The sequence below is a fragment of the Canis aureus genome, chromosome 10 (genome assembly GCF_053574225.1).
Source record: "Canis aureus isolate CA01 chromosome 10, VMU_Caureus_v.1.0, whole genome shotgun sequence".
Taxonomy (NCBI): domain Eukaryota; kingdom Metazoa; phylum Chordata; class Mammalia; order Carnivora; family Canidae; genus Canis; species Canis aureus.
Window position 1 is genome coordinate 12,785,707 of NC_135620.1, and position 17,791 is coordinate 12,803,497.

The 17,791-nt window shown below is 37.9% G+C and overlaps 1 protein-coding gene and 1 pseudogene across 2 annotated transcripts in view; one reads left to right on the plus strand and one right to left on the minus strand.

Moving 5' to 3' along the window:
- Positions 1–413: 413 nt before the first annotated feature.
- Positions 414–17,791, minus strand: part of LOC144321982 (uncharacterized) — a 566,375-nt gene continuing 548,997 nt past the window's right edge. The window contains exon 8 of one of the 2 annotated variants that reach the window (XM_077911385.1): positions 414–1,140. In XM_077911385.1, coding sequence (XP_077767511.1) covers positions 1,122–1,140 — 19 coding nt within the window. In that variant the 3' untranslated portion in view covers positions 414–1,121. Of the gene's footprint in view, positions 1,141–10,596; positions 11,070–17,791 lie in introns of those variants that run through there. The other variant, XR_013387531.1, reaches the window with a different exon arrangement.
- On the plus strand, positions 13,021–15,316 carry LOC144321976 (heat shock cognate 71 kDa protein pseudogene; annotated as a pseudogene).

The following is a 17,791-nucleotide window of genomic DNA, read 5'->3' on the forward strand; positions in this document are numbered from 1 at the left end:
TGATTTATTTATCTGTCAAGAACATAAAGTGTATAGAGGTGAATTGGTGTTTTGCTGTCTTTTGTTATATAACAAACTACCCTAGGACTTAATGCTTTTAAGTCACTATTTGTTTTCACCTATGCTTTGGTAAGTCAGGAATTTGGAGAGCACTTGTCTGGTAGCTTCCTTTATTTATTTTATTTTATTTTATTTTATTTTATTTTATTTATTTTATTTTATTTTATTTTATTTTATTTTTATTTAATTTTAATTTTATTTATTTTATTTTTTTATAAATTTAATTTTTATTGGTGTTCAATTTGCCAACATATACAATAACACCCAGTGCTCATCCCATCAAGGGCCCCCCTTAGTGCCCGCCACCCAGTCACTCCCATCCCTCACCCCCCTCCCCTACCACCACCCCTAATTTGTTTCCCAGAGTTAGGAGTCTCTCATGTTCTGTCTCCCTTTCTGATATTTCCCACTTATTTTTTCTCCTTTCCCCTTTATTCCCTTTCACTATTTTTTATATTCCCCAAATGAATGAGACCATATAATGTTTGTCCTTCTCCAATTGACCTATTTCACTCAGCATAATACCCTCCAGTTCCATCCACATCAAAGCAAATGATGGGTATTTGTCGTTTCTAATGGCTGAGTAATATTCCATTGTATACATAGACCACATCTTCTTTATCCATTCATCTGTCGATGGACACCAAGGCTCCTTCCACAGTTTGGCTATTGTGGACATTGCTGCTATAAACATTGGGGTGCAGGTGTCTCGGCTTTTCACTGCATCTGTATCTTTGGGGTAAATCTCCAGCAGTGCAATTGCTGGGTCATAGGGCAGCTCTATTTTTAACTCTTTGAGGAACCTCCACACAGTTTTCCAGAGTGGCTGCACCAGTTCACATTCCCACCAACAGTACAGGAGGGTTCCCCTTTCTCCACATCCTCTCCAACATTTGTGGTTTCCTTCCTCTCCAACATTTGTGGCTTCCTGCCTTGTTAATTTTCCCCATTCTCACTGGTGAGAGGTATCTCATTGTGGTTTTGATTCCTTTCTGATTCACAAGTTGCTTGTTGCATGAGCTCGGATAGAGGATCTGCTTCCAAGGTGCCTTCTCTCATTCTTACCAGGATCCGACAAAACTAGATAGAAAAATAAAAAGTTTAAATAAATATGAACTTAGACAAAAATCCTAAATAAATACTTACATATATAAGTATGTACCTTTGAAATGATAATTATAAATTAATATATTTTATCAGGGGAATATAATAAGGATTATCTCAATCTTTAGATATCTATTAATATAGTGTATCACGGAAGGGAAAGGATGAGAAACTTCATATGATCATCTTGATAGATGCTTAAGAATTTAGTAACATTTCTAAATGAAAATATTAGCAATTTAAGAATAAAGAGATACTTCCTTATTTGGTATAGGCCATCTAACTGAAAGCCACATCATATTATATGAAACAAAAAAAAACCCTGAACATTTTGCACATATAAACTTGAAAATTAATACAAAGGGTAACCAACGCCACTACTGTAATTTTACCATGATTTTTTTAGAGGCTTTAATAAGTTTTTGCAACTTTTTCCATCTGTTCTCTTCAGTTGTGGAAACTAACAGGTTCTTAACTATTGTAGCCTTGCTCTGTCAAACCTCCATCTTTTATTTGCTATATCTTTTCTGCTTTTTCTAACTGGGGATTTCAAAATCCCCTTCCACCTTTAAGCACAAGTTTTATCCCTTTTGTAAATCTTCCTTGACTCCTTCAGAGTTGTTAAACTCATTCTCTCTGACCCTTTTCTGTATCACTCTTGAGACTGAATTGTAATTATGTTGTAATGTCAGTTTTTTCCCACCAGAGTAAGTGCTCTTTGAGGACAGGGACAAAACATTAATCATTGCCTACCTGAAACTTAACACATTGACCAGTGAATCGTAGAACTTAAATGTAGGCTTTGAAAACTATAAATAAGTCCACAGGTATACTTTATGCTTTTAAAGGAAATTGATATTTTTCTCTTCAAAATATTGATATGTTTCTCTGTAAAATTAAATGGTGCATTTATTTTTCGTATACCTCAATATATGGTTCTTACACTTTAGATGTAATATAAGGGCCTATACTCCCAACAGTGTGGTGATAGGAAAACGATGGCTGTTCTCTTGTAAGTAAATGATTATTTCTGTTAGATCCTCTGTTATCTCATATATCAATTAATATATATACTTATATATATATATTTGCAATGTAAGATTTTTTGTCATTTATTCTGTTTTTTAAAGATTTTATTTATTCATGAGAGACAGAGAGGGAGACAGAGGCAGAGACACAGGCAGAGGGAAAAGCAGGCTCCATGCAGGAAACCCCATGCAGGACTCGGTCCTGGGACTCCAGAGTCATGCCTGGGCTGAAGGCAGGCACTAAACTGCTGAGCCACCCAGGGATCCCTGGTTTTGAATAACCATCTTTGGAAAGGTGATAGAAGTTACCACAATGAGTACCATGTGCAGAAAAATACCATGGAAAAAAATAATGTTATTTTTATTTAGAAATGTTATGTTTTATTTAGAATGTTATCTTTATTTAGAAAGAATGAATCTATGATGGTTTGCAGATGTTTTGCAGAATTGGTTTAACAATATCTTAAATATGTAGTTTAGTAGAACTATATAGTGCATGTACAGTGTTAAATTTGTTATATAATATACATAGTATATATTAATACACAATAATAATAACTGTATATATTATGTTTCATTATACAAGACATGTACTATGTATATTCTGTACATAATATATATGCTATTCATTTATTGTAGTAAACCTATACGTGTATATTTGTGCCTAAATGATATATACACACATATTATTGAACTTGAAAGAAAAATAATTTATTTCAAGGCTCTTATTAGGCTCTTATTTGTTTCTTTATTTTTAAATTTTATTTCTTCATGAGAGACACAAAGAGAGAGGCAGAAACATAGGCAGAGGGAGAAGCAGGGTCCCTGCGGAGAGCCCAATGCAGAACTTGATCCCAAGACCCTGGAATCACGACCTTATCTGAAAGCAGATGCTCAGATACAAAATCGGTGCCCAGAAATCAGTGGCATTTCTATACACTAACAATGAGATTGAAGAAAGAGAAATTAAGAATCAATTCCATTTACAGTTGCACCCAAAAGCATAAGATACCTAGAAATAAACCTAACAAAAGGGGTAAAGGATCTATACCCTGAAAACTACAGAACACTTCTGAAAGAAATTGAGGAAGACACAAAGAGATGGAAACAATATTCCATGCTTATGGATTGGAAGAATTAATATTGTGAAACTGTCAATTACCCAGGGCAAGTTACACGTTCAATGCAATCCCTATCAAAATACCATGAACTTTCTTCAGAGAGTTGGAACAAATAATCTTAAGATTTGTGTGGAATCAGAAAAGACCCCCAAATAGCCAAGGGAATACTGATAAAGAAACCCAAAGCTGGGGGCATCACAATGCCGGATTTCAAGTTGTACTACAAAGCTGTGATCACCACGACAGTGTGGTACTGGCACAAAGACAGACACATAGATCAATGGAACAGAATAGAGAACCCAGAAATGGGCCCTCAACTCTGTGGTCAACTAGTTTTTGACAAAGCAGGAAAGACTATCCACTGGAAAAAAGACAGTCTCTTCAATAAATGGTACTGGGAAAATTAGCCACATGCAGAAGAATGAAACTAGACCATTCTCTTACACCATGCACAAAGATAAACTGAAAATGGATGAAAGATCTAAATGTGAGACAAGAATCCATCAAAATCCTAGAGGAGACCACAGGCAACACCCTTTCTGAACTTGTCAACAGCAACTTCTTGCAAGATGCATCTATGAAGGCAAGGGAAACAAAAGCAAAAATGGACTCTTAGGGCTTAATCAAGATAAAAATTTCTGCACAGAAGCAAAAGAAACAGTCAACAAAACTAAAAGACAACCTACAGAATGGGAGAAGATATTTGCAAATGACATATCAGATAAAGGACTAGTATCCAAGATCTATAAAGAACTTATTAAACTCAACACCAAAGAAACAAACAATCCAATCATGAAATGGGCAAAAGACATGAACAGAAAGTTCACCAAAGAAGACATAGACATGGCCAACATGCACATGAGAAAATGCTCCGCATCCCTTCCCATCAGGGAAATACAAATCAAAACCACAATGAGATATCCCCTCACACCAGTGAGAATGGGGAAAATTAACAAGACAGGAAACAACAAATATTGGAGAGGATGTGGAGAAAGGAGAACCCTCTTGCACTGCTGGTGGGAATGTGAACTGCTACAGCCACTCTGGAAAACTGTGTTGAGATTCCTCAAAGAGTTAAAATAGATCTGCCCTACGACCCAGCAATTGCACTGCTGGAGATTTACCCCAAAGATACAGATGCAGTGAAAAGCCGAGACACCTGCACCCCAATGTTTATAGCAGCAATGTCCACAATAGCCACACTGTGGAAGGAGCCTCGGTGTCCATCGACAGATGAACGGATAAAGAAGATGTGGTCTATGTATACAATGGAATATTCCTCAGCCATTAGAAACGACAAATACCCACCATTGGCTTCGTTGTGGATGGAATTGGAGGGTATTATGCTGAGTGAAGTAAGTCAATCAGAGAAGGACAAACATTAGATGGTTTCATTCATTTGGGGAATATAAAAAATAGTGAAAGGGATTATAGGGGAAAGGAGAGAAAATGAGTGGGAAATATCAGTGAGGGTGACAGAACATGAGAAACTCCTAACTCCGGGAAATGAACAAGGGGTAATGGAAGGGGAGGCGCTCGGGGGGATCAGGTGACTGGGTGACAGGCCCTAAGGGGGGCACTTGACGGGATGAGCACTGGGTGTTATACTATATGTTGGCAAATAGAACTCCAATAAAGAAATATACCAAAAAAAAAAAAAAATGAAGGCAGATGCTCAACCACTGAGCCACCCAGGTGCCCCCCTGGTTTCTTCTAATTATGATACAAAACAGTTAATATAATTAAGATAGGTGGGGATGTATCAAGGTCAATAATATTATTGACCCAATTGATGGGTCAATAATCCCATCTACTGATAGTGAGGAAAGAAATAGAGTAAAAAATCTGGCTATGTAGGTTTCAGAGGTGATATTGTAAAGTCTAAGGGTGAACACATGGGAAGAAGTTGAGGATGACTTGGGCTGATGATTAGTTATTGTCATGTGAGTTTATTTGACCACAGTGCTGTCCCCTGGGGTAGAACCTCGGCATCCTACTGGGGCATCTTGGCAGCAGAGTACCTGTGTCCCTTTTCTCTTTATGGCCCCTCTGCAGTTATGGCTGACTCTAAGCAAGCTTAAACTGGAATACTAGTCTTTTGAACATGATGCAAGAGTTTAAATTCTCATATATAATGTTTGCCTTGGACATTAGTACATTAATAATCTTGGAACATCATAGCTATAGACAGCCTTCAGAAGCTGAAAACTGTACTCATATTTTCACCATAATGTGCATTCAGTTAACTGTCTCATCATGTAAGCACAACTCTTTTATTGAAAACTGTGTGCTTTTTTAATTGTTTTTGAACAGAATTATCTTCTTGGCATCTTTCATGTGGAATGTGTCACTAGAGACTGTTGCTGTTAGAAAAAAAAAATTAAAATGGGAAAGACAGGACAATATTTGTGCCCTCTAACTCATACTTGAAAATAGGACAGATTCCACCTTTTTTTCCCCTCTTTACTGTGAACATTATATAAAGACAAAAAAGATGAGGCAATAGGATGCAATGGAGTACAGAGCGATTTTATCATTGATGTCTGTTTAGAAAGCAAGAGCATAGAATTCAGTATCAAAATACACTATAGCTCTCCCTTGTAATATGTTCCTACTTGATTCTTGAGTGGAATAAACACTAAAAGAGGTTGAACAGAATTCCAAGAGTGCAAGGATACATTTTCCAGGGAAACAAGCCCCTACAACTGTATTTTATTTTATGTTTCAAAAATGGAAAAAATCTTCTATATACATAGCCATATCATGCTGAAATAGGCCACATCCACATGTTTATTTTTTAAAGAGGTTTACAGATCTTTGAGTGATAGGTATGGATTCTTTTGCCAGATACATGTATTTTGTAAGTCATAATCTTCTGTAAATTGACCAAATTTTAGATGCAATCTTCTGTTAATCCATTTGCAAGAATTAAATAATCAAGATCTATTTTAGGGGCTCATTCAGAGAGCTTAGATGTGGGGACCTTTGATGTATGGGATTATCTAAATCTGTTTGATTAAATGACCTAGAACTACACAGACAAAGCTAGAATGGTACAGACATGCTTTTCTTCTGTAATAAGGAGCTGGAAGCCCCTTCTCCCCACATCATCCTTTAGTGTATATTCATTGATTTGCCTTAGAAATGTATGTGAAATTAGTATATATACAATTTAGGCCAGAGAATCAATCTTACTGATTTGATTTGAATTCTCTAATCCAAATGTGCAGAAATTGCATTTTCAAGCCCTGCATAGTAAACATAAGTAAATACATATTGATAATCCTCTGTAGTGATCCCTAATTTACTGGGGTGGTGCTTACATGATGCCGAGGATAGTACTATGAAAGTGAATCTTAAACTTTTGAGACTGTAAGTACTATTCAAGCTGCACAACATGATCTGTGTGTAAGAAAAATCAATATACTGAAAAGAAAACCTGACTGCTCCAGACAGTCTATTTTCAATCTGTAATTTGATTTTAATGAGGGCTTTTTATTTAAATTACAGTCTTTCTCTTTTTTTATATAGTTTTAAGAAGTTGTAACGAATGAGGACTTTTCTATATTATATAAGGTGCCGGATACTTGGGATGATTTATTGTAGAATAACATGACTGATAAAGACTAAAACAATTGAGAGGTCATAAAGTAGCTTTTTCCCTTTGCAGGTGAGTCAAGATAGGAACTTCAGCTTTAGTTAGTCTCAGGAATAATTTTAAGATGCCTCCTAGTAAGCCTCTATTTTAGTTTGAAGAGAACTCAAGACTGCTTGGGGATATAAAGCTAGGGAATAAAAATGCTTTTGTGCTGGAAAAAGTGGAAAACCAATAGAAGAGAATAAAAAATAGGATATGGCTGACCTAAAATAGATAAGCTCACAATTGACATTACTGAAAATCCAGGAAATTAGAAAAAAAAAAACAAAACTGGAAAATCTATACAGAAGCTCATTATCTCATACCCCAAAAGAAAGTGACTTTGATTAATATTGAAAACTTGACTCATTAAGCTGACTATGTGTTATCTTTTTCATAAATTTGCATAGAAATGAAGAAAGTCAGACCCACTTTGCAATACAGGAATGTTGTATTTTGTCCTACAGAGAAGCTTGAAGAATTGTACCGTGGAGCATAACAAATTGTTAGATAAAATAAAAGGCCAAATGAGATCCTGTCAGTCCAGCTTATAGAGAGCTGAAAAGAGCATTGGTTTCACCCCGACCAAAACAAAACCAAAAAAAGGCCAGATAATATACAAGGTCAAAATTTTCCTTGACCCTGTCAATGAGGTCATGTGGCGGGGCAAACAATTAATCTAAAATTGAAAGATAGGCAACTTCAAAGAGACTTACCTACAGTAGAGAAGAGAGGAAGACATGGCTGCACAATACATGAGGGGGAAAATATCAGCTAAAATTTTTAATAAATTGTTAAAGACTGAATGTGGTCTAGCAGGAAATTGTAGAATGCATTCCTATAGAAGGTAAAAGGGGAATTGGCATCCAATTACAAGGCTGTGAACCATAGTAAGTATTGAGGAAAAATGCTGAGGGCTGTGCTGGACCCTGGAGAAAGCTTCCCAGTGTGGGCAAGCCTGGAAAAGGGGGCCAGCTCCCAGTAGTGCAGATGCTGAAGCCTTGCATGGATCCTTCTCCCCTATGGATGAAATTTTTAAGACACCTTATCTTGCTGAGAGCAGCAAGTAAAGACATAAAGAAGCAAGGAAGAGGAAAAAGAAGTCTCTGTTTGAGAGGGTTCCTCTGGAGTTTTCTTGTAGATAATGATGGATGTTGCTTTGGCAGAAAACCAGCCAGGGTCCTCTGTTCCTGCTCTACCCCTAGCTTGAGGCTATGCCCATGCATCTGCACATTAGATGATCTTGAATTTTACTTAGCACTTACCAGCCTAGTGGGAGGAATTTATGAGAGTAGGGAGCCTGAGTCCCATAGGTAAGGCTTTCTCTCTACTTCCCCTTCCCCTAGCAGTGGTATTTCTAATGATCAGGGCCCAGGATAGAGGAGGTGAAGGAATTAGCTTCCTGGGAGAAGAGTATTCTAGGCCACCAGAAGCTTTCAGTATAAGGACTTAAACAGGGACTTGCCTATTTTATTCAAGGTATATCAAGGAAGTCAGTGTGGCTAGAATGTAGTAAGTGACATGAATATGATGAATCAGAATTACACAGCTTCATCATGTGAGACCTTAGATATCACTAGAAGGTCTTTGACATTGACTCTGATGGAAAAGAGAATTATTGGTAATTTTAAACAAGGAAGTGACTTGATCTGACTTCTGATTTAAAAGAATTATTTTGGCAGCTGCAAGAAGGTAAAATCAAGATGAGTGGGTAGGAGGCTAGTGTTAAAATTCAGGAGAGGTCATAAGCTGCTGGAAACAGAATGGTGGCTGTGCAAACAGTGGATGGATTTTGAATATGGAACCATCATGATACTTTAATGGACATCAGATGTGCAGTGTGACTATAATGTTATAAATACATGTAAAGTTTTTGCTTTGGGTTTGCCTTAAGACTTACCTAGAATTACTTAAATATATAATAACCTATTTTAAACTGATGCTTTGGATGCCTTCAAAACTCTACATTTTTACTCTTACTCCCATCATATTTTATGTTTTTCATGTTGTATTTGATATCTTTATCTTTATATCCATTAAGTAATGATTGTAGTTGTAGTTATCTTTACTAATCTTTTTAACTTAAATACTAATTTCAAAAGTTATTATCTACTACCGTTCATATATATTTGGTACTATCTTGTATTTTCTCTTGTTGTTGATGTTCTGTGTTAGCGTATTCTTTACCTGACTACAACAAGCGTGTTTATGAACATTATTTTGGACTTTTTTTCAAGTAAATCACTTATATCTGTTTTGTTAAAGATTTTTTCTGTTTCACCTTCTTCTTTCACTTGGACCATATTCCTCTGTTTCTTCATTTTCATTGCCTCACTATGTTGGTTCTGTCTCTCCTCTCCCTGATGTGGCGGAGTGGCCTCCTGCAGAAGACGAACTAATCATTCAGCCATGCCCTTTAACTTGGTTGACTTTCACACCTTTGCATTTGTCAGACCAGCTTTATTTGGTTTTTCATGGCTCCCAGTAGTTGATGGCTTGCCAAGACCTGTCCTTGTCACAAATGAGGGGATTTCATTCAGCACCTTGATTCAAGCTTATCTGAAGCCAGAACCTCAGGAGCAGCTTTAATAATATGCAGATAAATACAGGGACCACAAGCATAAGCTCCCTGACCACCAGACTCAGGTGATTAAGAAGTATCCCCTAGGAGTAAGCTGTTACAATTGCACACCAGATACACAAAAGGAGGAGCCAGATGCATACCAATGATCCCTCCCAGGAGACCCTGTTGTACTAAAGCATGGCACAAGGAGAGTGTAAAGAAGCCCCTACCCACTGAGAATCTCTGGAAAGGATTATGGTTAGCCTTTAGTTATGTGTTTAATTAGAAGCCTGCACCTCAGGTCCCAGCTATGAAGATAAGTTAACAGGCCTCTTTCATAGAAAAACTGAGCTCCTGGATCTATTACCTCTTGCTGTGCCCTGGAAAGTGTGCCAGGATGCCCCTATATGTGTGTTACATTAGATGCCTGCCTCTCTGTTGCTTTAAGATAAGCAAATGAGCCTATTTAATGTAAAATTAAACATTTGGTTGCCTTGTCATTAGCTGCTGCTTACTTTGGATCTAGGGTGTGTCATTGTGAGTGTGAGGTACTTGTAGAGCTATATCTCACTTCGCTATAGCTGGTGGATCTCATGATGTGAGCCCCATTAGTTTTCAAAGCTAGATGTCTTGGACACTTGTTTCTCAGCATAAGTCTTAAAAGTTGGGATGCTGGGTTTGGAAATCAAACATTTCATCTCAGGGAGAAGTTCCAGACTGAGTTCGATCGTCATTGTAGATTGCTATGCCAAGAGTGGAATTGGTGGCAAGGTTATATTTCTGCCTCTCCTACCTCCTTTGATATACATTTTATTTTCTTGTTGGCCTAATGTGCAGGAGTCACTCATCTAGTTTTGATGTTTGGGTTTCCATCCCACTTTCCCTAATAAAATTGTTTCATATATAGCTATAGCTTGAGTATATCTTTGGGAAGAGATGATTGCAGAATCTCTGTGTCACCATCTTATACCAGAATCCATATCTCATTTTATTTATCCATTCAGGTGCCAGTAGACATTGAGATTTTTCCACATCTTGGCTATGTGAATAGTACTGCAATGAACATGGGAGCCCTAAAGTCTTTATGAGATCCTTACTCACTTGTTTTGGGTATGTATCCAGAAATGGGATTCCTATGTCATATGGTAGTTCTAATTTAAATTTTTTGAGGAACTTGCACACTGTTTTCCATAGATGTTGTACCCCTTTGTGTTTCTACTAACAGGGCACAACAATTCTAATTTCTCCACATACTTGCCACATTTTTTATTAATAATAGCCTCCCTGCTGGACAAGTGATATTTCAGACTGGTTTTGATTAGTGATGCTGAACATTTTTTCATAATAGATGTGTCGACCATTTGTCTTTTTTTGGAAAGATGACTATGATGTCTTTGGCCCATTTTTTAATTAGGTTACCATCTTTGTTTGTTACTGATTGTATGATTGTAGGATTTCCTTCTGTATTCTGAAGATGAATGTCTTATCAGATAGATGGTTTGTAGATATTTTATTTTATTCCAGATGTTGCATTTTTGCTCTCTTGATTGTTTGCTCTGTAGAAGAGAATAAAAATTACTATAATTAGAACTGAAAGGGTGGTTTTAACAAGCAGATAGGAGAATTGAATATCTGATTTTGTATTCATATTTCTTAAATGTCAATGGGTCATTTGAGGAACACAAAATATATAATGAAATCATTGAAATACATTGACAGATTTACATTTAAATTATACCTTGAGTATTTCAAAGGCAGAGGATTTTTCTGAAATGCTGCTGAAATATCTACTAGTCTCTTCCAACTTTAAAGCAGCAGGAATTCTCATATTAGGTAGATTGTTTCAATACTGGCAATAACTTTAAAAGTTACAAAGTTGGGATCCCTGGGTGGCGCAGTGGTTTGGCGCCTGCCTTTGGCCCAGGGCGTGATCCTGGAGACTCGGGATCGAATCCCACGTCGGGCTCCCGGTGCATGGAGCCTGCTTCTCCCTCTGCCTATGTCTCTGCCTCTCTCTCTCTCTCTCTCTCTCTCTGTGACTATCATAAATAAATAAAAAAAATAAAATAAAAAAAATAAAAAAAAATAAAAGTTACAAAGTTTATTTTAAGAAGTTGGCAACACTCAAATAACCAAACTAATCATTTTAGTCTACTTCTTGAGACAAACAAAGCATGAAACACAGATTTTCAAATAAGAAAACCCCTAAAATAGATACCTAAAACAGATGAAAGAAACATTCTGGTATTTTCTCTTTCAAAAATTTACCTATTTATTCTAGAGAGAGAAAGCACAGCGGGAGGGGCAGAGGGATGGGAAGAAAGAGTCTCAAGAAGACTCTTTGGTGAGCATGGAACTTGTCCTGGGCTCAATCTTACATCCCTGAGATCATGACCTGAGCCAAAACCAAGAGTCAGACACATAGCCAGCTAGGCCACCTGGGCAACTAAAAGAAACATTCTGCCTTAAGCAGGCTTCTAGAACTAACACCAGTTGAATACTCCCACTCCTGACTTTTTTCTCTAGCATGCCAAACCCAGTTTGAAATATCCTGTGATAGAGAAGAATAAATCACTTTGGTTTATTTAATAAACTACATCACACCTGTAGATCTATTCTGCAAATAATCTCAGAAGATGCTAAAAATGGCATTCAACATCTTAGAAAACTTGAAATTGAAGGAGATTGTTCAATTTAGTAAAAGACCTCTATTTTAAACAACGAATAATTATCATGCATGTTGCCAAAATAATGTAATCTCAGCCAAAATCTCAAGTCCATTTTCATTTGATTTTAATGGAATAATTCTGAAGTTTTTCTGAAAGGATAAAACAGCAAGCAGCTAACAACATGAAAAAAAGAGGAAAAAGGGACTTGTCAGTTAGATTGTAGAGCATATAATAAAAATATAGGGGATCCCTGGGTGGCGCAGCGGTTTGGCGCCTGCCTTTGGCCCAGGGCGCGATCCTGGAGACCCGGGATCGAATCCCACGTCGGGCTCCCGGTGCATGGAGCCTGCTTCTCCCTCTGCCTGTGTCTCTGCCTCTCTCTCTCTCTGTGACTATCATAAATAAATAAAAAATTAAAAAAATATATAATACAGGGAGTGTAGCCCTGATATATGAATTTTTAATGGATTATTAAAATTCATATATATAAATTATATGGACATAATTTTATATAATTACATGTATGAATATATATATACATATGTATAAAATACATGAATACATATATACAAAACCAATGGGGAAAAATTCAAAATTAGTTATCTGTGGGGAGAAAAAAATCATGTTTTAAAAACTCAAACGCTAAAAATGTCTACCACATTCCAAAACAGTCCAGAGCACTAAATAAAAAAAAAGTTGAGAGCATTCAAGCCTAATGCTTATTAAAGTTCTCATTAATTTATCAAATATATCTGTGAACAATTACTTTCAAGTTGAATAGTGACCTTGTTAAGACAGAAGTATGAAATTATGAAGAAATGATTAAAATACTACACATTAAAGTCAAAGAGCGGGTCTCATTGAACGTGGCGCCAGATCTGCAGACGGCTGTTGTCTCCGCGAGCCGAGCCCGGCCCACACAGAAGCAATTATGTCTAAGGGACCTGCAGTCGGGATCGATCTTGGCACCACCTACTCCTGCGTGGGTGTCTTCCAGCACGGGAAAGTGGAAATAATTGCCAATGATCAGGGAAACCGAACCACCCCAAGTTATGTCGCCTTCACGGACACCGAACGATTGATCGGTGATGCTGCGAAGAATCAAGTTGCGATGAACCCCACCAACACGGTTTTCGATGCCAAGCGGCTGATTGGACGTAGATTTGATGATGCTGTCGTCCAATCTGATATGAAGCATTGGCCTTTCATGGTGGTGAATGATGCTGGCAGGCCTAAAGTCCAAGTAGAGTACAAAGGGGAGACCAAAAGTTTCTATCCAGAGGAGGTGTCCTCTATGGTCCTGACGAAGATGAAGGAAATTGCAGAGGCCTACCTTGGGAAGACTGTTACCAATGCAGTTGTCACGGTACCTGCATACTTCAATGACTCTCAGCGTCAGGCTACCAAAGATGCTGGAACTATTGCCGGTCTTAATGTACTTCGAATTATCAATGAGCCAACTGCTGCTGCTATTGCTTATGGCTTAGACAAGAAGGTTGGAGCTGAAAGGAACGTGTTGATCTTTGATTTAGGAGGTGGCATTTTTGATGTGTCCATCCTTACTATTGAAGATGGGATCTTTGAGGTCAAGTCCACAGCTGGAGACACCCACTTAGGTGGAGAAGACTTTGACAACAGAATGGTCAACCATTTTATTGCAGAATTCAAGCGCAAACACAAGAAGGACATCAGCGAAAACAAGAGGGCTGTCCGCCGTCTCCGTACTGCATGTGAACGGGCTAAGCGTACACTTTCTTCCAGCACCCAGGCCAGTATTGAGATTGATTCTCTGTATGAAGGAATCGACTTCTATACCTCTATTACTCGTGCCCGGTTTGAAGAATTAAATGCTGACCTCTTCTGTGGCACCCTGGACCCTGTAGAGAAAGCTCTTTGAGATGCCAAGCTGGACAAGTCTCAGATCCATGACATTGTCCTGGTGGGTGGTTCTACCCGTATCCCCAAGATTCAGAAACTTCTGCAAGATTTCTTCAATGGAAAGGAACTGAATAAGAGCATCAACCCTGATGAGGCCGTTGCTTATGGTGCAGCTGTCCAGGCAGCCATTCTTTCTGGTGACAAATCTGAAAATGTTCAAGATTTGCTGCTATTGGATGTCACCCCACTTTCACTTGGTATTGAAACTGCTGGAGGAGTCATGACTGTGCTCATCAAGCGCAATACTACCATTCCTACAAAACAGACACAAACCTTTACTACCTACTCTGACAACCAGCCTGGTGTGCTTATTCAGGTCTATGAAGGTGAGCATGCTATGACCAAGGATAACAACCTACTTGGCAAGTTTGAACTCACAGGCATACCTCCTGCTCCTCGTGGTGTTCCTCAGATTGAAGTCACTTTTGATATTGATGCAAATGGTATCCTCAATGTGTCTGCTGTGGATAAGAGCACAGGAAAAGAGAATAAGATTACCATCACTAATGACAAGGGCCACTTGAGCAAGGAGGACATTGAGCGCATGGTCCAGGAAGCTGAGAAGTACAAAGCCGAAGATGAGAAGCAGAGAGACAAGGTGTCTTCCAAGAATTCACTTGAGTCTTATGCTTTCAACATGAAAGCAACTGTTGAAGATGAAAAACTTCAGGGCAAAATCAATGATGAAGACAAACAGAAGATTCTTGACAAGTGCAATGAAATCATCAACTGGCTCAATAAGAACCAGACTGCAGAGAAGGAAGAATTTGAACATCAGCAGAAAGAGCTGGAGAAAGTCTGCAATCCCATCATTACGAAGCTATACCAGAGTGCAGGAGGCATGCCAGGAGGAATGCCTGGAGGCTTTCCTGGTGGTGGAGCTCCTCCCTCTGGTGGTGCCTCCTCTGGGCCTACCATTGAAGAGGTTGATTAAGCCAACCTGATGACAGGTCTAGCATTGTTCCACACATTTGAAGGACCCAAATTTGTAGCAAATTCCATGGCAGTTTTAAAGTCGAAGCTGCTATATAGTAAATATACTGGGCATTCTTGATACTTGAATATGGAATATGTGCAGAGGGAAAGGAAATAAACATTGCACTTTATAAGCACTGTATTGTTAAGTGGAAAATGCAATGTCTTAAATAAAACTGTATTTAAAATTGGCACCAAAAAAAAATAAAAATAAAAATAAAGTCAAAGAGCTGTTAATTAAGAAAAGGAATGAAAACGAAAATAAAACAACCACCCCCAATATGCAATGTCCTAAATATATAGAGACCCTAGTAACCCAACACACGAGTAAGCCCTAAAGCAAAGGATAGCCTTAGGATGGCTGTGATTGGCTCGTGTAGGTTAATAGATAGTAATGAGTGCCCCTCCTACTATGGTGGGGATGGTGATAGTGGTATGTATACATGTACATACATATCATGCATGATAGAGGTGAGTATGCATGTGTGAGGATGGAATTTATGGAGATCTTTGTACTTAGCTCTTATTTTACTAAACTGTTCCCTTTAGAAGATAAAATAAGTATCATCCAGACAACATATTAAATACTTGTTCAAGACCAATAGTGATCAAAGAAACACAATTTAGTGTTAAGCTCATGTACATTTCTGTGCAATTAAAATGATAGTAATAAAATTATGTACATATATATGATACATATACATTTATATACATATTTGGATTATTGGTGAGGTTGTACATTGTAAGCTTCCTTATACTATTACAAGGCATATAAATTGGTACAACTTTTTTGGACGGCACTTTGAGACTATCAACATCCTTGATGTGTTCCTGCCCATAGAGCATTTCTACTCTTTCAAATCTCTTACAAAACTAACACAGCATAGAAAACAATTTATACTTGAGGATACTCACTGGGGCATTGTTTACAAAAGCAAAATGTAAAACAACCTGTATGTTCAACAATAATAACATGGTAGGATAATGTATGATATTTCTTTAAAAACTTTTTAATTTCAATTAATATGCAGTGTATTATTAGATTCAGAGGTAGAATTCAGTGATGCATTAGTATTACATAATACCCACTGCTCATCACATCGCACGCCCTCCTTAATGCCCATCACCCAGTCACCCCATGCCCCCACCAACTCCCCTCCAGCGACCCTCAGTTTGTTTCCTATGGTTAAGAGTCTCACATGGTTTGTCTCCCTCCCTGAGTTCACCTTGTTTGTATTATACTTCTGTATGTTTGAATGTCTTATGACTAATTAGACGCTTATTTAAAAACATAATGACATAGGGAAGAACTTGAAGTATTGTTTATGGAACAGAGCAGAAAGCTTATATATACTGTATTAATTTTTTTAAAGATTTTTTTTTCATGAGAGACACAGAGAGAGAGGCAGAGACAGGCTGAGAGAGAAGCAGGCTCCATGCAGGGAGCCCAATGTGGGACTCGATCCCCGGACTCCAGGATCACACCCTGGGCAAAAGGCAGGCACTAAACTGCTGAGCCACCCAGGAATCCCCCTGTATTAATTGTTTATTGCTGATTATAAATTACCATGAATTTAGCAACTTAACACACATTTATTATCTCATTTTGGACCAAGCTAAACTGGGTCCACTTTCCTGCGTCTCCTAGGACTCCTGTCTAGCATTGGCTGGGCTACTCTCCTCCCTGGGCTCAGGGTCCCTTTTCAAGCTCAAGGGTTAGTTTCAAAATTCAGTTTCTTGGACACAGAGGTCTGCGGTCTCCCTTGCTTGTGGTTGGTCAGCCAGGGTCTAGTCTGAACAAGTAGCCGGTCCTGCAGCTGCTGGTTGTGGGGCTCGCTCACAGTGCCCCTTAGAACAGGGCAACTTACTTCAAAGCCAGCGTGAGCAGCTTCCCCTGCACTCGGCAGACACAGAGTCCTGTTTAATGTGACATAATTCTGATAGAGGCGATGCATTACCATTGCCATGCAACATAACTAATTAAGAGAGTGACTGTCTCATCACCTTTACCATGTTGTATTGGCAAGAAGCAAGTGACGAGGAAGGGGGTTATACAAAGGCACATCTTTTCTTAAGATTTTATTTATTGGGATGCCTGGGTGGCTCAGTGGTTGAGCATCTGCCTTCCACTCAGGGCATGATCCCAGGTCGGGTGATTGAGTCCCACATTGGGCTCCACGCAGAGAGCCTGCTTCTCCCTCTACCTATGTCTCTGCCTCTCTGTATGTCTCATGAATAAATAAAAGCTTCAAGAAAATCATCAATAACTTGAAACTTTCTAAAAATTATTTTAAATATCATAGAAACCAAGGGGTTCATTAAAATATATATATATACACACTTGTATGTATACATATATACATATATATGTTCCAAAAGTCAGCCAGCAGTTTCAAGCTTTAATGACTTCAGAAGTGCTAAGCTAAAAATGATAGACCACCATTTGAAAGTTGAACTATTTTAATTTCCTTTCTCTTATATAGTTTTGTGAACTATAAAGAACATTTTATTTTTTGTTTCTGTCCCTCCAGTTGAAGACAAGCAAAGTGACAAAGACAAATTAAAATTAATCTTTGAAAATACACAATTAAAGTGTAAGTTATAGGCAAATAATTCAACATGCAAATTTTATTTTTAAAAACTTTTTTATTTTTTATGTTTCTAAAATTAGTAACCTTAAAACTGGATTATGATTT